The 21089-nt window shown below is 70.7% G+C and overlaps 7 protein-coding genes across 7 annotated transcripts; 3 read left to right on the top strand and 4 right to left on the bottom strand.

Annotated features, from left to right (window-relative positions):
* Positions 1–1098: 1098 nt before the first annotated feature.
* AURANDRAFT_62486 (hypothetical protein) lies at positions 1099–3395 on the top strand (the record flags this gene model as incomplete). The annotated part of the gene is made up of 4 exons (XM_009037070.1): positions 1099–1263; positions 1377–1535; positions 1609–1880; positions 2156–3395. 4 exons carry the CDS (start codon positions 1099–1101, stop codon positions 3393–3395), a joined length of 1836 nt encoding a protein of 611 aa, XP_009035318.1.
* Positions 3396–3980: 585 nt separating this feature from the next.
* On the top strand, positions 3981–5561 carry AURANDRAFT_62485 (hypothetical protein; the record flags this gene model as incomplete). The annotated part of the gene is made up of 1 exon (XM_009037071.1): positions 3981–5561. One exon carries the CDS (start codon positions 3981–3983, stop codon positions 5559–5561), a length of 1581 nt encoding a protein of 526 aa, XP_009035319.1.
* A 1988-nt stretch (positions 5562–7549) lies between these two features.
* Positions 7550–7963, top strand: AURANDRAFT_7169 (hypothetical protein; the record flags this gene model as incomplete). Its single annotated transcript, XM_009036526.1, has 1 exon — positions 7550–7963. A coding segment is annotated over one exon (414 nt), but the record flags the coding sequence as incomplete, so codon positions are not given.
* Positions 7964–8068: 105 nt separating this feature from the next.
* AURANDRAFT_62484 (hypothetical protein) lies at positions 8069–15082 on the bottom strand (the record flags this gene model as incomplete). The annotated part of the gene is made up of 5 exons (XM_009036590.1): positions 8069–8578; positions 9390–9893; positions 9970–11464; positions 12754–13535; positions 14504–15082. 5 exons carry the CDS (start codon positions 15080–15082, stop codon positions 8069–8071), a joined length of 3870 nt encoding a protein of 1289 aa, XP_009034838.1.
* Positions 15083–17720: 2638 nt separating this feature from the next.
* Positions 17721–18917, bottom strand: AURANDRAFT_11729 (hypothetical protein; the record flags this gene model as incomplete). Its single annotated transcript, XM_009036589.1, has 1 exon — positions 17721–18917. A coding segment is annotated over one exon (1197 nt), but the record flags the coding sequence as incomplete, so codon positions are not given.
* A 430-nt stretch (positions 18918–19347) lies between these two features.
* AURANDRAFT_15979 (hypothetical protein) lies at positions 19348–19782 on the bottom strand (the record flags this gene model as incomplete). The annotated part of the gene is made up of 1 exon (XM_009036588.1): positions 19348–19782. A coding segment is annotated over one exon (435 nt), but the record flags the coding sequence as incomplete, so codon positions are not given.
* Positions 19783–19884: 102 nt separating this feature from the next.
* On the bottom strand, positions 19885–20910 carry AURANDRAFT_23356 (hypothetical protein; the record flags this gene model as incomplete). Its single annotated transcript, XM_009036587.1, has 1 exon — positions 19885–20910. A coding segment is annotated over one exon (1026 nt), but the record flags the coding sequence as incomplete, so codon positions are not given.
* Between the last annotated feature and the right edge of the window lie 179 nt (positions 20911–21089).

Raw genomic sequence — 21089 nt, 5'->3', positions numbered from 1 at the left:
GCGCCGCTGCCCGCGCTCGCGCCGTACGATGGCATGGACGCGGCGGCCGGCGAGCACGCGGACGACCTCGTCGCGTGCGGCGAGCGCCTGGGCCACACGGGCAGCGACGGGAGCCGCCCCGCGGAGCGCCTCGCGCGCCACGGCCGCTGGTTCGAGCGCGCGTCCGAGTGCCTCGCGTACCGCCACCTCACGGCGCCGCTGCTCGTCGCGCAGCTCGTCGTCGACGACGGCATGGCGAGCCGCACGCAGCGCGCGACGGTGCTCAGCGCCGACATGCGCGCCGTGGGCTGCGCGATCCGCGACCACGGCGCGCACGGCGTCGTCGCCGTGCTCACGTTCGCCGGCGGCTACGGGCCCTTCCCGCTCGAGGACGCCGCGACGGTCGAGTGCGCGGGCGGCGCGCCCGACGACGCCTTCAATCGCGTCCTCGACTCCATCCCCGTCGTCGCCGTCCACGAGCAGGTCGCCGAGGCCCTCGGCCGCGGCGACAAGGTCCAGCTCAACTACGAGCCGGGCGCGCTCAAGATGACCATCTGGGCGGCCGACGGCACCGGGCAAATGTTCGGCGTCGACTGGGAGAAGTGAGCCGAGAAATGAAGAAGAAGAAGCAGGCGCGGCGCCCGGCTCGTAAGGGAGGCGAGGCGCGGAAGAGGGCGTCGTTCGTGCATGCGATGCATATGGGGCCCCTTGAAGTCTGACCTGAGTAGACCGCGCCCCTCCCCTGGCGGAGAGTCTCCTGTCCCTCGCCTGGGGGAAGTTGTGACCTCAGGCGGGGGCCCTAAGGGAGGCGCCCGGCTCGTAAGGGGGGCGAGGCATAGGCTCAACATCGGCGTGATCCACAGACGTTGACTCAGGCCGATCGACTCAGCCTCAGCAGTGCAATCAGTCCTGTCGTCCTCGTCACCAGCGCTGTCGTCGTCGTCCGCGTCCGCCAATCGCCCATCGCTGCGCGCAGTCCTCGCGCCATCGTTGCAGAGTTCGCTTCGCCGCGCGCCGTCCAGCCAGAGCGCCGTCGCTCAATCGCCGATCGCCGAGCGCATCGCCGCCATCGCCGCTTCACCAGCAATCAAAGCAAACTCGTAGCGTCGATACGCGACCATGCTCGCACGCGTCGTCGCTCTCGCGCTGGTCGCCGGTCAGGCGAGTGCCCTCACCCTCAACCCGCTGCGTCTCTTCAAACGCGGTGAGCAGGTGGCCGGCCTCAACAACCTGCTCGCTCGCCGCAGCGTCGTCAAGTACGCCGACAAGGCCGTGGGCTCGGACGTGAGATGCGGCGTCGATGATTAGAATCAATAGGTCAAGTCCGAGCCTGTTTGGCCGTGACGACTTCATTTATAGTAGACATGAGACACGGTCGTGACGCTCCCACTTCCTAGGTCACGACCAAGGCGCTCGAGGCCGCGATCCTCGCGCCGAACCACTTCCTCAGCGAGCCGTGGCGCTTCTACCTCGCGGGCCCGGAGACGAAGGCCAAGCTCTGCGGCCTCAACGAGGACAAGCGCGCCATGTTCGAGGGCGTGCCGGAGTGGCTCGTCGTCACCTGCGCGGCCGCGGCGTCTTTTCCACACCCGCGCGGCGGCGACGCGCGCGTCTTTAGGCGCGTCGGAGCACGACCTCTCGGAGAAGCTCGGCCTCGAGGACCACGCGGCCGTGTCCTGCGCGATCCAGAACTTCATGCTCTCGCTCGCGGACGACGGCGTCGGCTCCAAGTGGATGACGGGCGCGCTCGGCGCGGCGCCGGAGGATGTCATGGCCTGCGTCGGCGCGCCCGACGGCGAGAAGCTCATGGGCGCCATCTGGTTCGGCTACCCGGCCAAGGACCTCGCCGACGACGCCAAGTCGCCCCCTCGCAAGAAGGGCCTCGACGGCGTCCTCACGAAGTGCGCCTAGGACCCAGCGCCTCGCCTAAGACACAAGCATTACGCGTCGGCTTCGCGGCGCGGGCCACTCGGCTCTGGCGAAGACACAAGCATTACGCGTCGGCTTCGCGGCGCGGGCGACTCGGCTCTGGCGAGAGTCGTCGGAGGCCTCGTCGGAGCGCCGTGCGTTAAAATTGAACTTGAAGTCACTGTGAATTTGGAATGCTCACGATGGAGCCCTTGACGGCAGCCTTGGCGGCACTTCTATTAGCGCTCCCCGACGCCTTTTACACGAGCGTCGACGGCGGCGCCGCGACGTCGCGCCTCTTCTACGCGTCGCTCGTCCTGCTGCTCCTGCGCGACTTCCGCGGCTGTTTCACGCTCAACATGACGCGGCGGCCGGCGGCGAGCGTGCGCAAGCCCCTGGGCTACCGCGCGGCGTTCCTGCGGCGGCCGCGCTGGTGCCCGCCGCGGCTCCTGGTCCTGCTCTGCGCCGACGGCTGCCAGCGGTGCGCGTTCGCCGCCGCGGTCGCGGGCGCGGCGGTCGCGGCGTCGTCGTCGCCCGACGCGCGCGCGCCGCTCCGCGTCGGCGTCGCGGCGGCCTACCTCGTCGTCGAGCTGCGCTTCCACGCGGCCCTCGGCTGGCACCGCGACGTCCTCTGCGCCTGGACGCTCGTCGCGGAGGCGCTGCCCGCGGGCTGCCGGCCGACGGCGCGCGTGCTCGCGCTCGCGCACTCCTACGGCGGCAGCGGCTACCGGCGCTGGCGCGCGGGCGGCGGGCCGGACGCCGCGGCGCTGCGCGCCGTCTTCGAGGGGGCGGCGACGGGCGGCAACGTCGTCGCGCCGCGCCTCGCGGAAATCGGCCGCGACCTCCCGGACGCGGCGCTCGTGGCGCTGGACGGCGCGAGCCGCGCGGGCCTCGAGATTTTGGGGGTTGGGTTTTTGATCGCTGGACGGCGGTCTCCGGGCGTGAGAGGCGGCTTCCGGGCGGCCGCGGCGGCGTTCCACTTCGCCGTCGGCCTCGCGACGGCCATCGACTTCCTCGAGAACCGCGTCGTCCTCCTCGCGGGGTTCGTCGGCGACGACGCGAGCGCGCCGGTCGCCGCGCCGTCCTGCTCGACGCTGGCCGCGCGGCTGTACGCGCTGGCGCTCTTCTTGCCCGTCGCGGCGGGCTGCGAGCACTTTCCTCTGACGCACAACGGCCTCTTCCCCTACTCGGGGTCGCAGATGGCCGCGCTCCGGCGGAGTCTGGGCCGCGGCGCGCGCCTCGTCGCGACGCTGCCGGGCGCCGGCGACGTCGACCTCGCCGCGGCGTTCCTGGGCCTCGGGGCGGCGCAGCCCGCGCAGGTCTGGCACCCGGTGCTCGCGCCGGCCGCGCTCGCGTTCGCGGAGACGGGCGACGGCGCGAAACTCGCGGCGGACGCGGCCGCGTGGCTCCGGGACGCGCGGCCCCTCGTCGACCCGGCGACGGGCGCGTGCTTCGCGACGGCGGGGTTCGCGTACAAGGCGGCGGCGGGGGCGAGGGGCGAGGGGTAACGGCGTGGCCGTCCCAGGCCGTTGCTCAAAATGCACATTCAATGACTTACTGGTCTTTGCAGAAACGTTGTCCGCAGCAAAAAACGAAGTTAACTTATCCAACGTCTCATCCAGCGAGTGGTTGCGAAGCAGCGAGTGATGCAGCGACAATTTTGGCCATTTGCAGCAGGTGCGCCGCGCGCAGCAGAGGGAGCAGCGAGTCGCGCAGCATGTCGCGCAGCGTGTGGGAAGACCGATCTCAGCCCATGCAAGCCCCGAGACAGCGCGGAGTGGTTTTTCGACACCCCTGACCCCGACTTCCCATAGCGAAGTACTCTCCGTTGTGCCCATCGTGGGCCAGATCATGCCGAACGGGCTGCCCGATAATCGACGCGTCCATCGACTTGCTGCAATATTTATCGACTTGCTGCGGAGATTCCGTCTTCAGCTCCACTTGTTGCGGACAATGTTTCTGCAAAGACCAGTATTCAATGTGATGATCACGCAAAACCAAAGCGTGCGGTGACGAGGCCCTCGGCTCTCGACGATCTTCTTCTGCTAGCCGCCGCGGCCTTCGGCGGATAACTCGCATCTTCGCGCCGCAGCATGGGACGACGAACAACGACATGCGTCCTGGCGTTCTGCCTCGGCGCCGCGCGCGGTTTTCTCGGCGGCACGCGGCCGGCGCTCCGCCATACGCGCCGCGCCGCCCTCGAGTCGCAGCCCGAGGAACACGAGTACCGGTCCGAGGAGTGGGGCGCCGACGCGTCGCTGTCCTCCTTCGCCGAGCTCTACGGCCGCGTGTCCGAGCTCAAGAGCCGGGAGATCGCGGCGGACCGGCTGAGCGCGTATAACTGGCGCGCGGGCGCGATGGGCGAGATGGCCGTCGTCGAGCTCGAGGACACGCGCGTCTGCATGGCGCGGCTCCACGGCAACACGGTCGCCTTCGGCACGGCGGCGGGCGTCGTCGTGCTCGTGGACCTCGACGAGGGCCTCGTGCTCGACGGCTTCGACGCGCACGAGGGCGAGGTGACCGCGCTCGAGTGGACCGGCGAGAAGCTCGTGAGCGGCGGCGCGGACGGCAGCGTCGTCGTGTCGTCGCCGGACGTCGACGGCGGCGGCGAGAACGCGCTCTTCGAGCTCGTCGACGCCGACGACGACGACGGCGACGGCGACCTCGACGACCTCGAGGACGCGCTCGCTTTGTACGAGACGCTCGAGGACTTCGCGCTGCGGCCCACGGACCCGGACGGCGACGCGGCCCTGGCGCGCACGCGGCTCCTCCACGGCATCTTCCCCGAGGCGCCGTCGGACGCCATCATCGTCGACCGCGGCGGCGACCGCGGCGGCGACGACGACCTCCTCGGCGCGGTGCTCACGCACGGCGAGAGCCTAGAGGACGAGCTCCTCGCCGGCGACAAGCCCGACGGCGAGCCCGACGTCGTGCTCAAGGGCCACGGCGCGCGCGTGACGGGCGTCAAGGCCCTCGGCGACGACGCGATCCTGAGCGCGAGCCTCGACCGGCGGCTGCTGCTATGGGACGTCGCCGACGGCCGGCACCGCGTCGTCGCCGAGTGCCGGAGCCCCATCTGCTGCCTCGCCGTCGCCGACGGCGTCGCCGTCGTCGGGCTCCTGGACGGGGCCGTCGTCGCCTACGACATCGACACGGGCCGCGTCAACTTCGAGCTCGCGGGCGCGCACGAGGGCGCCGTGCGGAGCCTGCACTTCGAGGCCGAGGCCGAGGATGTGTTCTCCCGCGAGGGCCGGAGCGCCGCGGGGCGCCTGCTATGCACGGGCGGCAGCGACGGCGTCGTCCGCTGCTACACGATGCAGCCCGCGGCCGACGGCGGCGGCTTCGAGCCCCGGAAGCCCGACGGCGCCGCGGCCGCCGCGGCCGACGCCGCCGGCGCCGTCTCCGCCGTCTACCGCGAGCGCCGCTGCGGCAAGCACGCGCTCGAGGGCCACGGCGGCGCCATCGTCGCGCTCCAGGCCGACGACGCGAAGCTCGTCTCCGCGTCCATCGACGGCACCGTCCGCTGCTGGGACCTCAAGAGCGGCGACCAGCTCTTCAAGCTCGACGGCCACTCGCGACACATCAACTCCCTCCACTTCCAGGGCGACCTCCTCGTCGCCGACGGCACGCAGGGCACCGTCATCGTCCACGACTTCTCCGGCCGCGAGGTATAAACCCTGTATGTACATTCGAAGACCGCTTCGCAAGGGGCCCCGAGCCTCCGCCGGGTGGAGCGTTCGTGGGAGGTGTCATAACCACCATGGTGGTTATGACACACTCCCCTTTTGGTGATATTAGCCGCTCTTAACTAAAGTAAAAAAGGTCAAGCTAAGCGCCACTATAGTTTGAGTTATGCGCCGCTCTAGCCTAAGCGCCTCTCTAGTCTGAGTTATGCGCCGCTCTAGTCTAAGCGCCGGTCTAGACTAAGTTATGCGCCGCTCTGGTCTAAGCGCCACTTTAGCCCGAGTTATACGCCGCTCTAGTCTAAATGCGCATTTTTGCCTATTTTTCTAGGCAAAAAATGCCATTCCAACCCTCCTAACCCTAACCCTCCTCCCTTATAACAGAATGACACAGCCCGGTGTGTTTGGCAGTGTGGCTTAGAGTGCCGCTGCCGGCGGACCGGCCAGCGGACCGGGGACCTCAAGGAGGCTGCCCCATCGCGTGGTGCATGTGTCTGCGGGATGCGCGTTAAAAACGCGTTAGCGTCAATAAAGGCCCAGGAAGCAGGTTGCGCCCTAGGGCTCGGAAATTCAGAGTGCAACAACAGCCCCCTATACTTAAGCTCCGCTCTAGATAGACCTAGCCGCTCTACAACTGAGACCCGGGTCTAGAGCGGCGCTTCTACTCAGCTATGTGCCGCTCTAGCCTACAACTTACTAATATAGGGAGCTGATGCGAACACCGGAAGAAAGAGAGAGTACATCGTCTCTTGCTTGGTGCCCCGCTTGTCGTCCTTCCAGCCGTAGTGAAATTGTCCGAACGCTTCAGCCAGCGCCGCCGCGTCGCCGCTCCCGGGGAGCGGCTTCAACTCTCCCTTCTTGAGCACGGTCGCGCACCGTCCCCGGTCGTTCGTCACCTTCTTGACCTCGGCCTCGTCGCCGTATGTGACCGCCGAGATCTTCTTCGTCCTGCACATGAGCGAGAGGATCGTGCACGACGGGAAACTGGGAAAGCAACCGGTCCGCGTGATCTGCTCGCCGTAGAAATTCACGGCCCGGGCGTTTCGGAAGATCTCGACCGCGCTGTAGCCCCCGTCCGTGTGCCAAAAGTTGTAGCTCACCATCATCGCGTCGCCCGTCTCGCCCGTTCCGGCGCCGTCGAACATGTGGTTCGACATGGTCCAGCGCGAGGCGTATGCCATGGTCGGGTCGGGTAGCACGAAGCAGCAGCAGCCGGGCACGCAGCACGTGCCGTGCCACATCATCAGTGGCGTGGGGCAGCAGTACATGCCGGGCAGGCAGAAACAGCTCTTGTATGCGTAGTCGTCGCGAAAGACGATCGGCGCCCAGTCACCACGGTCGTCCGGCGCGACCTTCATGGGTGCGCAGCTCGCTTTTTTCTCGGCGACGACGTGCGCCGCGCTGGCGCTCGCCTGCCTCCTCGGTTTGCGCGCCGCGGTCTGGGAGACGCACCCAGGCCAAGTCCTCCGCGTCGCGACGCTCTCCAAGTCCGCCGCAGTGGGGTGTGCGGGTTAACTTCCAACGAGCCTTGAAAGGCACGCAAAAAGGATGTTGTTTGCCGTGAAGATGTTATGTTGCATAGCTGATGCACTCTCGACTTCATGCCTCTGATGCGCCGAGCTGGTGCTAGCATGCGGCTAGCCATCGCAGCCCTCGCCGTCGCCGGCGGCCACCGCCCACAACCCATTAGACAACCATCAACAACACAACGCACCGCGTGCTCGCGGCGCGCCCTGGCGACCCTGGCGACCCTGGCGGCGTCGCCGCGGCTCGCGGTCGCCGCGGACTACGACGCGGCCTTCGCGGCCTCGGTGAAGCTCGACGACGCGGCCTTCTACGAGCGCTACCCGTTCCGCGTCGCCGCCGACGTGCTGAGCTACGTCGAGGCCGTCGGCGCGCCCGGCGACGCGACGCGCGTGCTCCGGGCGATGGAGACGTTCGGCGCGCGATACCCCATGTTCGCCATCGGCCCCGTCAAGGGCCTCATCGTCGACGACGTCGTCCGGCGGAAGCGACCGACGAGCGTCCTCGAGGTCGGGTCCTTCCTGGGCTACTCGGCCGTCCGCATCGGGAGCCAGCTCCCCGAGGGCGCGGCGATGGTCTGCGTCGAGGCCTCGGACGAGTTCGCCGCGACGGCCCGGCGCATCGTCGCGCACGCGGGCCTGGGGTCCGTCGTCGACTTCGTCGTCGGACGGGCCGAGGACGTCGACCTCGGGGGCCTCGCCGGCCGCTTCCGCGGCGGCGCCGCGGACCTCGTCTTCCTGGACCACTGCAAGGAGTGCTACGCGCCGGACCTGCGGCGCCTCGAGGGCGCGGGCCTCGTCGCCAAGGGCACCGTCGTCGTCGCGGACAACGTCGTCTACCCGGGCGCGCCGGGCTACCTCGACGCCGTCGCCGCGCCCGACTACGCGACGGTGCTCCGCGACGCGCCCTACGAGTCCAAGGGCTGGGAGACGAAGTGGAAGGAGGTCCCCGACGCCATGAGCGTGTCGACGCGGCTACGATGACGCGCCCTTAAGTTCCTCGGCCGCGAGCTGGGCCTTGGCGCGCGCGAGGAACGACCCGTCGGACGGGAGCGGCGCGGCGCCGCCCGTGCCCTGGTAGACGGCGTCGCGCTTCGCCTTGTTCTCCTTCTTCTTCCGCCGCTTCGCCGCGTTCCGCGCCGTGCGGTCCTCGCACTCCTTGCGCTTCGCCTCGACGCGCGCCGCGTGCGCGTCGTCCTCGTCGTCGACGCCGGCCTGCCGCTCCATGCGCTCGACGCGGAGCATCTCCGTGCGCCGGTGGTGGCGGTACATGTGGAAGTCGCCGGACCCGGCGCCGGCCTGCGACCCCATGACGTTCTCGACGCGCTCCGTCTTGATGCGCGGGTTGCCGAACTTGTCGAGCACCGGCGGATTCGGGTCGAGCTTGTCCGGGTCCTCCGCGGGCGCCGCCGCGGCGGGCGCCGCATCGGCCGCCACCGTGTGCGCCGCGGCGCCCTTGTCGCTGCCGACGAGGCGCAGGCCGCCCTTCGAGGAGGCCATCGTCGGTGCGCGCTCGTCAAGATCGACCTCGTTGCCACAGCAAATAGGCGATGGACCTCTGATTGCGACGTCCGGACGCAGCTCGCAAGCCCTCACGCGCTCTTAACACGTGCGCAAAACACGCTCGCAACCATGGAGGACGCGAAGCTCATCTCGCTCCACGACACGCTCAAGATGCTGGCGCCCAAGGGCAAGTCCGGCGGCCTGGGCTTCTACGTCGCGTCGGCGCACCGGTCGCGGCGGTCCGCGGCGGAGGACATGCCGCCGGAGAAGAAGATGCTCTACTCGAACTTCGTGCGCGCCGGCCAGGGCCCGTCGGGCCACACGCACTGGCAGGACGACGACGACGACAGCGACGACGACGACGACGAGCCCGCGGCCAAGCCGGCGAAGAAGAAGAAGAAGAAGACGGCGACGACGAGCAGCGCGGCGGCGGCCAAGCTCGCGTCCATCGACGACGCCTTCGAGGCCGCCGCGGCCGCCAAGGCGCGCAGCATCGACGACGCGTTCGCCGCGGCGTCGGGTGCCGCCGCGCCTCCGAAGAAGAAGAAGAAGGCGAAGAAGGCCACGGTCGAGGAGGCACCCGTCGCCGCCGACGAGCCGAAGAAGAAGAAGAAGAAGAAGGAGAAGCGCGCCGCCGAGGCGGAGGCCGCGCCGGAGAAGAAGAAGAAGAAGAAGAAGGTCGCGCGATAGGAGCTAAGGCGCCATCCGCTTTCCCCCGCGTGAGAGCACGCGGCTCTGGCTGCGCGCGCGATAGAAGCTAAGGCGCCATGCGCTTTACCCCGCGTTAGAGCACGCGGCTATGGCTGCGCGCGCCCGCGTGGGACTTGGGCCGCTTCTTCGCGGCCGCGGGCCGCGGGCCGGGCGGCGCGGGCCGCGTCGTCTGGCGCGGCACGGCGCCCTTGACCGCGCGGCTCGGCCGCGCGGGCGCCGCCGGGGGCTGGGAGGGCTTGGCGCTCTTCCAGGCGTAGTTCGCGGGCTTGAGCACGGGCTTGGCCGCCGCGGCGCTCTTGGGCCGGGGCTTCTGCGGCGGCGGCCGCAGGTACGTCGCCGCGACCTTTGCGCCCTTGGCCGAGCCGCGCGGCGCCGTCGCCTGGGGCGGCGGCAGCGCCGCGTCGGCCGCGCGGGGGTCGTAGGCCGCGTCGCGCTTCGCGCCGAGCTGGCCCGGCGCGTAGCCGTCGACGAGGTCCGCGAGGAGCGCGGAGTCGCGCGCGTGCGCCTCCGCGAGGGCCAGGGAGTCGCGGCGCGCGGCCTCGTGGTTCCGCGCGATGACCGCGTGGGCCTCGGCGTTGAGATGGACCTGCGGCGGGGTCGGACGTCTTCGCGGTTCCGGGGACGATCGAAGCGGCGCGCGGCGCCGAGGTCTCGGGACTAACAACACCGCGGCGCGCGGCGTCCTCGGCCTCGTGGAGCGCCGCGGCGTAGGAGTCGTGGAGCTCGTCGCCGGCCTCGTGCTCGGGCGTCCAGCCGTCGAGCGCGCGCGCCTCGTAGTCGCCGAACGACGCCGCGTCGACGTAGTTGCCCGACGCCATGGCGTCGCCGAGGGAGAAGGTGTCGACGCCCAGGATGGACACGTCCGCGCCCGCGTCGTCGCCGCGGCCCCGCATCGTGAGGCGGCCGCACTCGAAGAGGTAGTGGCGCGCGAAGGGCGGCAGCGCCGTCGGCTCGCGGACGTCGCCGCCGGCCGCGAGCGCGGGCTCCGGCGCGACGAGGCGGAGGTTCGCCTTGTGCTTCCCGCGCGCCTCGTAGGCCGTCGCCGCGGCGACGAGGTCCCGCTCCTTGAAGAGGACCGGCGCGTGGAGCTTCGCCGCGTGGCGCTCCGTGACGCAGACCATGTAGTCGCGCTCGTGGTTGAGGAACACAGACGTCTGCAGGAACGCGTGCGCGCGCATGTAGAAAATGCGGCCGCGGCCGACGAAGTGGAATCGCTTCGCGCGCTGCGCGCGCTCCTCGCGGCGCATGTCGTCGCGCTCCCGCTGCTCCGCGGCCGCGGCCTTGGACGCCGCGAGCGACGCGCGGCGCTCGGCCCGCAGCTTCTCGTCGACGCGGCCGACGACGCTGTACTTGGCCAGGCGCTGCTTCTTCGCCGTGAGGCGCCGGCTCGACGGCGACGGCTCCTCGGGCGCCGCCGCGGCGAGGCCCCACCGCGGCCGGTCGAACGCGCTGTGCTCGCGCGGCGCAGCGGCGGCGTCCGCGCCGCGGTCGCGCGGCGACGCGGCCCGCCGCTCCTCCCGCGGCGACGCGGCCCGCCGCTCGCGCGCGGCGACGTCGGCGCGGCGCTGCTGCCGCGAGTTGCGCGGCGACGCGCTCGACACGCCCGCGGCGAGCCCCGCGGACGCCTGGCGCTGGGCCTTGGGCGTCGGCGCGCGGGGCTCGACGGCCGCGTCCTTCTTGAAGGCCTTGAGGCCCAGCACGAGGCCCATGCCGGCCTTCCGCCAGAGCTGCTTGCCCGACTTGGGCGGCCGGCTCGACAGCGGCAGGCTCGCGGGGATCTCCGGCGCGGCGACGCGGCCCGTCTTCTTCAGCGCGGCGGCCTCGCGCGCGCGGACCTTCGCGCGGCCGACCTCGACCTCGAGGAGCGTCCAGACGATGCGCAGCTGCATCTTCTGGGGCGCGAGGCGCGCCTGCTCCGCGAGCAGCTCCTCGAGCTCCCACTCCTTCTTCTCCCTGCGCGCCGGCGACGAGGCCTGCATGAGCCGCTTGCTGCTGCCCGCGGCCGCCTCCTCGGGCAGCGGCGCCTTGCGCCGCTGTTGCACGGCCATCGCCGCGTCGCGGCCGCGCGCGGCCTCGGCGAGCTTGGCGGCGCGGTCCATCGTTACGCGAGGACGTCGAGCTGCTGCTGGCTCATCGGTTCCATCGGGCGTCGTGGAGCTACCCGTTAAAGTTCAAGATCATCAAACGGCTATCTTGCAGTCCACTTCGCGCAAGTCTACTAAGCGTATGGGCCGGGCTTCTTCAAACTAGCCGCTGTCCACTTCGCACAAGTCTACTGCGATAGACATGGGTCGGGCGGCGCGGCGGGACGCGTTGTCGGGCAACGGAGGGGCAGCCGGCGGGTCGGGCTTTTTCGCGACGCGCGCCCAGCTCGAGGCGGCGCGGCGGGAGCTCGAGCGCGCGAAGACCGACCTCGTCGAGACCCTCGCGTCGTCGTCCGGGCGCGACGGCCCGCCGGCGAGCTTCGTCGACGGCCTCGGCGACATCCAGTTCCTCTGGTTCGCCGACCACCGCAGCCTCGGCGCCGCCGCGAGCGTGTCGAAGCACTGGAGGCGCCTCGCCGCCGCGCCGGGGCTCTGGGGCTCCCTCGTCGAAGCGCGGTGGCCGGGCGCGGCGCCCGCGGACGTGGGCTGCGCGCGCCGCGCGCTCTTCCGGCGCCTCGCCGCGCCGCCGCGGGGCGACGCGGGCCTCGGCGGCGTCGCGCTCTTTCTCGAAGTCGAGGGCCCGGGCTTCGCCGCGCGGCGGTGCCTCCCGAGCCTCGCGGGCCTCGCCGACGTCGCCGTCGACGGCGGGCCCGAGTACGCCGTGGACCTGCCGGGCGTCGACGCCGCGCGCCTCCACGCGGCGCTCAAGTGCGGCGCGTGCGTCGCGCGCGTGACCTTCGTGCGCAAGGCCGACGGCGCGGCGTTCTCCGCCGTCGCGGGCAAGCGCGACTGCTGCGCGAAGCGCGCCGTCGTCAAGTGCACGGTCTGGCCCAAGAGCCACGCGCTCGTGCGCCAGCGCGTCGCGTCCTACTGGCAGACCGACGACGAGGCCCACCTCCACCTGCGGGTCCGCGAGATCGACCTCCACCTGGCCCACGAGCGGGCCTTCCCGGGCCGCCTCAAGCTGAGCTTCGTCGACTGGGAGCTCTACTTCGTCCTCTTCCAGCACGCGCCCGAGTCGCCGCGCGGCCTCGACTCCTTCTGGGACGGCCTCGGCACGAGCGTCTCGCTCGCGACGGTGCTGAAGCTCGTCGCCTTCGACGCGTAACGACTCTCACCCCGGGGGAATGCTTCCTCGCTCGCGACGGTGCTGAAGCTCGTCGCCTTCGACGCGTAACGACAACCCCGGGGAATGCTTCCTCGCTCGCGACGGTGCTGAAGCTCGTCGCCTTCGACGCGTAACGACAACCCCGGGGACTGGTCTTCGTCGTCTTAGGGGGAATCGCGCCCGGCGCGCCCTACCTCAGATGGGCCATCTTCGGCGTGGGCGCGAGCGAGCTCGGGAGCCGGAAGCCGCCGCGGAAGCGGCTCGAGCTCTTGTAGACGGCCTCGGCCTCCTTCTTCGCGAACTGGAGCGCCTTGGTGCCCGACGTCTTGCAGAGCTGGACGACGACGACGCGGGGCAGCCACGGCGGCAACACGACGTCCGCGGAGTACCATACGCGGCTCCAGTTCTTCTTCGTCGGGTGCTTGTAGACGCACCACTGGCCCTGGACGTCGAGGAAGTCCGACTTCTTGTCCGGGTCCAGGGTCCAGGTCACCGTGTGCTTGTCGGGCCGGTAGGTGTGGTCGTAGAAGCAGTTGAACGTCTTCACGCCGCCGGCGAGCTTCATGTGGACCTTGATCGTCTCGCTCCGCGCCATGACGTTCTTCTTCCGCTCGTAGACGGAGCTCGAGGAGCACTGGGCGAGGCGGCCCGCGTAGCGCTCGAAGCCGAGGATGGCCTGCCAGCAGCTGTCCGGCGGCGCGGCGACGTCGCAGACCGCCGTGCCGCGGCCGCCGCCCGCGTTCGCCTCGCGGCCCGCGAGCAGCACCTTCTTGCCGTCGTCGAGCTGGGCCAGGTGGGTCTTGCTCAGCTTGCTCGGCCAGCCGTCGCCGGGCTTCGTGAACGGCGCCACGGCCCGCCGCGGCCGCCCGTCCGCATTCGTCGACGGCAGCGCGAGCGCCTTGATCTTCGCGCCCGCGACGACGACGCTCGTCGCGAGGAGCGCTTTCAAGAGGATCGACTTCGCCAAATTGATCGTCTGCTTGCGGTCGTCGTCGTCGGCCGATGCGGGCGCCATCGGTCGAGGTCGATGGCGAGCGGGCAAGTCGGAGCACCGAGCAATCGATCGTCACAAATCGGCTGATCGCATCTATCTTGAACCGATGTTGGCGCGCGACATGGACCGGCCGCGCGCCGCTCGATGACCGAACTCACACAAGACACCACACACACAGGAGCACCCTACCCTGCCTTCACCATCGGCCTTACCGAGCCTCTACCGGCTCTACTGGTCCTCTCACACATTCCTAACATACTTTGTGTCTCTCTGGGTTATGGGCCCACTATGCGCTCCTGCGCGCGCGCCCGGCTAGCCGCCGGGCGCAGCCTGCTCGCGCGACACCCACCGGGTCCCTCGCGCAGCAACAGGGCGCTGCGAAGCGTCCTGCGGCACGGCAGCGCGGCGAGGCAGCCCGCGCCCCGCCGTGCAGCCCATTTTTCGCCGCGGCTCTGGCCGCGGCGGGGCGCGGCTCCTCCTGCCTTCCGGGGGAGTCGCGAGCGGCGCCCTTCGGCGTCGCAAGCCCGGAGCCACCTCCGGCGCCAAAACGACACGCGCGTCTTCCGAACGAACGAGGACGCGAACGGAGGGCATCGCGGACACGCGCCACCAGAGCGCCCCGCCGCCCGCCCCCTCCTGCGGCTCCTCCCTCCTCGCGGGGGAGTCGCCCCGCGGCGCCTCCTCGGCGTCGCGTTGGCTCGCCGCCGCCGCCGCCTTCCTGCGCGAACTCGTGCGGGAATTAAGACAGTCAACGAACGGCACGTCACACGACGCTCCGCCGTCGGCTGTCCCCGCGGCTCTCCTCTCCTTCCGGGGGAGTCGACCGCGGCGCCTCTCTGGCGTCGCGTAGACCCGGTGCCGCTACCGGCGCCAAACGAGCGAGCGAGCTCGAAAACGACGATTGACATCAACGTCACGTCGCAGCGCGAGGCCGGCGGCCCGCCTTCGACCGCGCCGCCCGCTCGCCCCCCCTCCGGGTCGAGGGCGTCGAGCGCGTAGTCGCGGAGCTCCGCGCTGGACAGTTGCATGCCCGTGGCGACGCGGTGTTGATTGGCGAGGACCTTGAGGCGCAGCTGCGTCGCGCGGAGGCCGCCGTTGGCGTTCGCCGAGAGCGCGGCGAGGTCGCGCCGGACGTCGCTCGCGTCCCCGGCCTTGTACTCCTCGATGAGCGAGAGGAAGATGCCCTTGGCCGAGATGTCGCCTTTGGCCTGGATCAGCAGGTCGACGTAGACCTGCGCCGTGCCCTCCAAGCGCGTCTCGAGCGCGTACATGAGGGCGCGTGCGATGTAGGCCTTCTTGGCTCCGGAGCCGGTCCCGCTCGGCAGGTACGAGTCGTAGCTGCTCACGAAGTCGTCCTCCTCGTACTTGCGGAGGAACGCGAGCGCCGGCGGCCCGCGCGCCGTCAGGCCGCGCACCCAGGCGCGGAGCGCGATGGCGCCGGCGCTGTTGGTGTCGGGCGGGTTGAACGCGGGGAGTCTGTCAAACATTTTTGCGAAATTTGACGTGTCGGTCTCCGTCTCGTCGGTCATGATGACGGCTGGTAGACGCGGAGCGTCTACTGCAGTCCCAGCGCCCCGAGTGGAACGGGGCGCGACAGGAGGGGGCTGCGCCGCGGGCGGGGGCCTCTGGGGGGTCCCGGCCGGCGGAGGGGCTGCCGCTCCGGGCCGTGTCGCGGCGGAATCCGACGGGATTCGCGGCGGCGTGGCGCGGGGCGGCGCTCCGGCGGAGAGCGGCGCTCGGCCGGAGCTGCGGCGGTGCTGGGGTTAGCAGGCTTACCCTGTGATCACAGGGCCGCAGAAAAGCAGCGTTAGTGGTCCATAGCCCAGACTCGGGGTATGAGTGTTATAGGATACGGGGGATACCGCCGGGGGTATCTCTGGCGAGCGGCACCACGCCCCCGGCACACCCCGGGTCCGGCGTTCAAGCCCGCCTCCACGGCGACACCGAGACCGTCTACGCCGCCGATGCTACCGACGAGCTCCTCTCTACGCGGCCGCCGACTCCGCGACGGGCCGGGTCCAGATTCCGCACTGACCCGTCTCGCTCTTCCACCACTTTCATCACGCGTGTTCGCCACGCCCTGACTCACCCTGCGCGCTGCGGGGGAGCACAAGACACCACACACACAGGAGCACCCTACCCTGCCTTCACCATCGGCCTTACCGAGCCTCTACCGGCTCTACTGGTCCTCTCACACATTCCTAACATACTTTGTGTCTCTCTGACTCAGCCTGAAAGGCGGCCTCAACGTGCTCGTGGAGCGCCGCCCGGGCGCCGCGTGCCGCTGCTGCGGCGCGGACGACCACGACGGCCGGACCTCGTCGTACTCCGCGACGCGGAAGTCACTCCGGCCGCGAGTCAGCCGATTTGCGAGCAGTCTCGGGAAGCTCGCAGCCCCGGGAACACGGTGACGAGGCAGCATGAACGGCCGCGAGATACTCGCACACGTCTTTTGACGCGCGCGCGATGAACGTTGCCGTCGAGCGTGCCGCTCAACATCGGCCCAATTCCCACGGCCGCCGATGGCGCCTCGACGCTTCGCGGATCGCACAGCGAACGGTAGCGGCGCCTGAACGCGCGCGCGCACCTGCGAGCATTCGCATCCATCGCGCCACCCACGCGACGATGAACGGCTTCTCGATCAAAAAGAAGCCGTCGGCGACCGCCAAGCAGCCGGTCATCGCCGCCTTCGTCGACAAGAGCGAGGAGGAGGCGAAGCGCGACATCGCCAAGGACCTCGTCATCCCGCTCACGGCGAACCCCTGGGCCGGCGAGCCCGTCAAGCGCGAGCCCGCCGCGCCGTCGGCGGCGTCCGCGAGCCTCGACGAGGCGGCCGCGGCGGCCGTCATCGCCGAGGGCGTCGGCGAGTTCGTCAAGACGGAGAAACCCGACGCGAAGCTCGTCATCCCCCTCGACGGCGGCGGCGGTGCGGCGCCGCGGGCCGACGCGCCCCTGCTCGTGGCGGCGATGATGCCCGGCCTCGCGGACATCGAGGACGAGGGCGACAAGTTCCGCCACGACGTGAGCCGGCGCGCGGACGACATCACGTGCGAGGACGCGGCCTACAAGGCCGTGCCCATCGAGGCCTTCGGCGTGGGCATGCTCCGGGGCATGGGCTGGGGCGGGCCGACGGACGAGGACGAGGACCGGTTCAAGGACCCCGTGGAGGCGCGGCAGAAGGGTCTGGGGCTCGGCGCGACGCCCAAGCCGCCGGAGATCTACGACAAGCGGGGCCGCCTCCGCGAGGGCCGCAGCGCCACGTCCAAGGAGGCCGCCGCCGCCGCGCAGCAGGTCGACCTCGACCTGCTGCGGAAGCGCGAGAAGGAGCGGAAGAAGCAGGAGAAGGAGAAGGAGGGGACGAAGCGCGCGTGGCTCGGCGCCGCGAAGAAGGACGACGCGCCCGCGGCGCCCGACGCGCCCCTCGCCGCGGGCGACGTCGTCCGCATCTCGCGGCCCCGCGGCGACAAGACCCTCGACGCGGACCTCGACGGGCGGCGCGCGCGCGTCGTCGAGCCGTCGGACGCGATCCGCCCGAACCACGCGGTCGTGGAGATCGAGGCGACCGCGGGGAGCTCCGGCCGGGAACTGCTGCCCCTGCCCCACCGGGCCCTGGCCCGCGTCGACGCCGCGAGCCTGGCGAAGAAGCCCTTCAGGGAACCGAAGAAGAAGCGCAAGCGGGAAACCGACGGCGGCGGCGGCGCGCGGAAGCGAGCCGCGGAGCCCGCGCGGCCCAAGGCGCCGCCCTGGCTCGTCGTCGGCATCAAGGTGCGCGTCGCCCGCGACGGCGACCCGCGCTTCCGCTGCAAGGGCCGCGTGCTCGACGTGCTCATGGGCGACGGCGGCGCGCTCCGCGCGACGCTCGCGTTGGAGAACGGCGACCGCGTCGACGAGCCGGGCCTCCGGGAGAAGCACCTCGAGACGGCGCTCCCCAAGGACGGCGGCGCCGTCCGCGCCGTCCTCGGCCCGCGGAAGAACGCCCTCGGCACGCTCCTCGCGCGCGACAAGCGCAAGGAGCAGGCGACGGTCCGCTTCGACGACGACGACGGCATCGACGTCCTCCCCTTCGACCACGTCGCCGAGTGGTGCGGCGAGCGGTAACGCCATTCACACCTAGCTTTTAGCGGCCTGCAGGTAGTGGAGCGCCGTCGCCGAGAGCGTCTTCTCCTCGATGTAGAGGTCCATGCCCGTGGCCCGGAGGCGCTCCACGAGGACGTAGCCGAGCGCCGTCGCGGGCGTCAGCACGCCGCCGTCCTCGCAGCCGCCGTCGCCGAGGGCCAGGCCGAGCGCGGCCTCGACGGCCATGTGCGCCGTCGCCTTGTAGCCGCCGTCGCCCGCCGTGCCGCTCTTGACGTGGGCGCTCACGGCGCCCTCGACGCCGGAGCAGATGACCTCCGAGTGGAAGCCGCCGCCGTCGCGCGTCGCGCGGTCCGGCCCCTCGCCGGGCTTGGGCAGCACGTAGCGCTTGAGGAGCGCCCGCGTCGGCGGGAAGAGGACCGCGAGCAGACTCCCCACGGTCGCCGCGTAGGACGCGTAGGCGCCGACGCGCGAGCCGGCGTAGGCCTCGACCTCGTCGTAGGGCACGTAGTCGCCGTAGATCTCCTGGCTCTTGCGGACGACGGGCGCGTTCGCGCCCGCCATGATGAACGGCATCGCCCAGGCGTCGGCGAGCCAGTCCCACTCGGGGAACGACACCGTGTCGGTCGCGTCCGGCCCGCAGACGTCGCTGAGCGGGTACTTGCCCGAGGTTTCGGCGACGAGCCGCCTCGCGTCGTCGTCGAAGAGTTCGTCCGCGAAGCCAAAGAGCGCCAGGCCCGTGTAGATGCTGCCGCCGGACGCGCCGCCCGAGAAGGACCGGCTCACGTAGCGCGCGCGCGACGGCGCGCGGCCGCCGTGGAGGTGGCGGTAGGCGTCGTTGGCCAGCAAATACCCGAGGTCGGACGGCACGCTGTCGTAGCCGCAGCTGTGGACGACGCACGCGCCCGTCGACTTGGCGAGCGCGTCGTAGCGCGCCGCCGACGCCCTGTGGAGCGCCGTCTCGCCCGTGATGTCCACGTAGTGCGTGCCGAGGCGGCCGCAGGCCTCGACGACGGGCAGCGCCTTCGTGAGGAACGGCGTGCCCGCGAAATTCGCGACGGCCTTGGCGTCGCCGACCATGGCGGCGACGGCGTCGGCGTCGTTCGCATCCGCGACCAAAAGCGGCACGTCGTCGGCGCCGATCTCCTTGGCGAGCGATTCGAGCTTCGCGCGGTTCCGCCCGGCGAGCGCCCAGGTCACGGTCGTCTTGCGGTAGCGCGACTCCATGTACTCCGCCGCGAGGCGGCCCGTGAAGCCCGTCGCGCCGTAGATGACGAGGTCGTAGCGCCGCTTCTGCGTCGGCGTCGGCGGCAACGCCAGTGCCGATGCGAGGAGCAGCAGCAGACGCGTTGTGCGGCCGAGCGACTGCATCGGCAACGACGCTTTCGGCATGCGGCCGAGCGATGTCGCCATGCCGTCACAGTGCTCTCACATTCAACTTGAAGCGATGTTGCAGCCGTGCTGGATAGGGCTCTCTAGCTTTAGCCTCTCTTAGCCTAGCCGCAACTTTACGCAGACCTCACAGCTCGTTCTCCGTGATCATCTTCGCGTCGCTGGCCGCGGCGTCGGCGTCGGCCTCCGGGGTCGCCGCCGCGGGTTCGGCCTTGGCGGCCGCGGCCTCGAGCGCCGCGGCCTTGGCCTCGCGCTTGTCCTCGGCGATCATCTGGACGGCGACGTGCTTGTCGAGGACGTCGCACTGGGCGATCTTCACGGAGAAGAACTTGGGCGCGCCGTCGGCGTCGGCGTCGAGGTTCGCGAGCTGCTTGAGGAAGGCCATGCCCGCGACGAGCTTGCCGAAGACGACGTGCTTGCCGTCGAGGTGCGGCGCCTCGTCGCAGGTGACGAACCACTGGGACTGGTTCGTGTCCGGCCCGCTGTTGGCCATGGAGAGGCAGCCCGGCGCGTCGAACTTGAGGTGCGTGTGCTCGTCCTTGAAGGTCTTGCCGTAGATGGACTCGCCCGACGTGCCGTCGCCCGCGACGACGTCGCCGCCCTGGATCATGAAGTCCTTGGCGACGCGGTGGATGGGCGTGCCCGCGTAGGCGAGGGGCTTGCCGAAGACGCGGCCCCGGCCCTTGTCGCCGCGCGTGAGCGCGAGGAAGTTCTTCGCGGTCTTCGGGTGGCTGTCCTCGTAGACGCGGAGCACGAGCGTGCCGTCGAAGCCCTCCGCGGCCGCGGCGCCGCCCTCGCCGCCCTTGGGCAACGCGCGGATGCGGAAGAAGACGTAGGGATTCTCCGTCTCGCTCGGGTGAAGCACGTTCGACGGCTTGTCGCCGAAGAGGCTCACCTTGTCGAACGCGCCCTTGAACGTCGTCTTCTGGCCCTTGGTCTGCTCCGCGACGAGGGTCTTGAGTTCGGCCCAGGCGACGCGCACGGGCTTGTTCTTCGGGTCGAGGGCCGCGGCCTTCTTCAGGTCCGCCTTGGCCTCGTCGAGGAGGCCCATGCGGCTCCGCGCGACGCCCCGCCGGTACAGCGCCTTGACGCTGTCGGGTCGGAGCCGGACCGCGCGCGTCGCGTAGGCCGCCGCCGCGGGCCACTCCTTCGCGTTCAGGGCGCACTGGGACGCGTTGAGGTGGCAGGAGAGGTAGACGGCGGCGACGTCGTCGGGCAGCGGCTTGTCGTTGCGCGTGTAGGTCGACGCGTCGCAGTAGTGCACCGCCTCCGCGAACGCGCGGCGCGCGCCCTTCCACTCCTGGGCGGCGAAGAGCTCGAGGCCCTTGGCCTTGTGGAGCGTCGACAGCTCGTACTTCTCCTCGGCCGTGAGCTGGTGCAGCTCCTTCTTCTTCACGGCCGCGCTCAGGAGCTCGACCTCGAAGCGGAGGTGCGCGTCCGGCGGGATCACCGGCGGGTGGCCCTCGGACCCGTAGCCGTAGGCCGGGCCCACCTCGATGAGCGCCGTCTCGCCGACGGCGACCTTGCAGAACGCCTCGTCCCAGCCCGCGATGACCGCGCCGTGGCCGAGCGTGAACGTGAACGGCGTCTTCCGCTTCCGCGAGCAGTCGAAGGGCTCGTCGGCTCCCTCGACGTAGGGCAGCGTGCCCGTGTAGTGCACCTTGAGCTCCATGCCGTCCACGGGGTAGAGCGGCACCTTCATGCTCGTCGCGCGCAGCGTCGCCTTCTTCACGAGGCCGTCGTCCGTCACGTTCTCCCAGGAGATGTCGCCGGCGGGCGCCGGCGCCGACGGCGCGCCGGCGGACTCGTTGGCCTCGCGCAGCGCGCCGACCTCCTGCGCGAGCGCCGATTTGAGCGTCGGGTCGCTGGCATCGTCGCCGGGCGCCTCCATCGCGCCTTGTGGCGATTCGTAAAAATCCGCGGTTGACGGGATGGGTGCTGCTAAAAACCAACTCGGTCGCGCCTCCTGAGCGCGTCTCCGGGGGCGCGGCGCTGCCCGCGCGCGCCGTTGAACCCGCGCGACGGCGCCACACCTGCCGCACACGCACACGCTACCCCCGCAACACACAC

This window comes from Aureococcus anophagefferens (genome assembly GCF_000186865.1).
Source record: "Aureococcus anophagefferens unplaced genomic scaffold AURANscaffold_5, whole genome shotgun sequence".
In the NCBI taxonomy this organism is placed as follows: domain Eukaryota; class Pelagophyceae; order Pelagomonadales; family Pelagomonadaceae; genus Aureococcus; species Aureococcus anophagefferens.
Note: the sequence above shows the minus strand (reverse complement) of the source record. Positions and strands in the feature narration are given on the sequence as shown.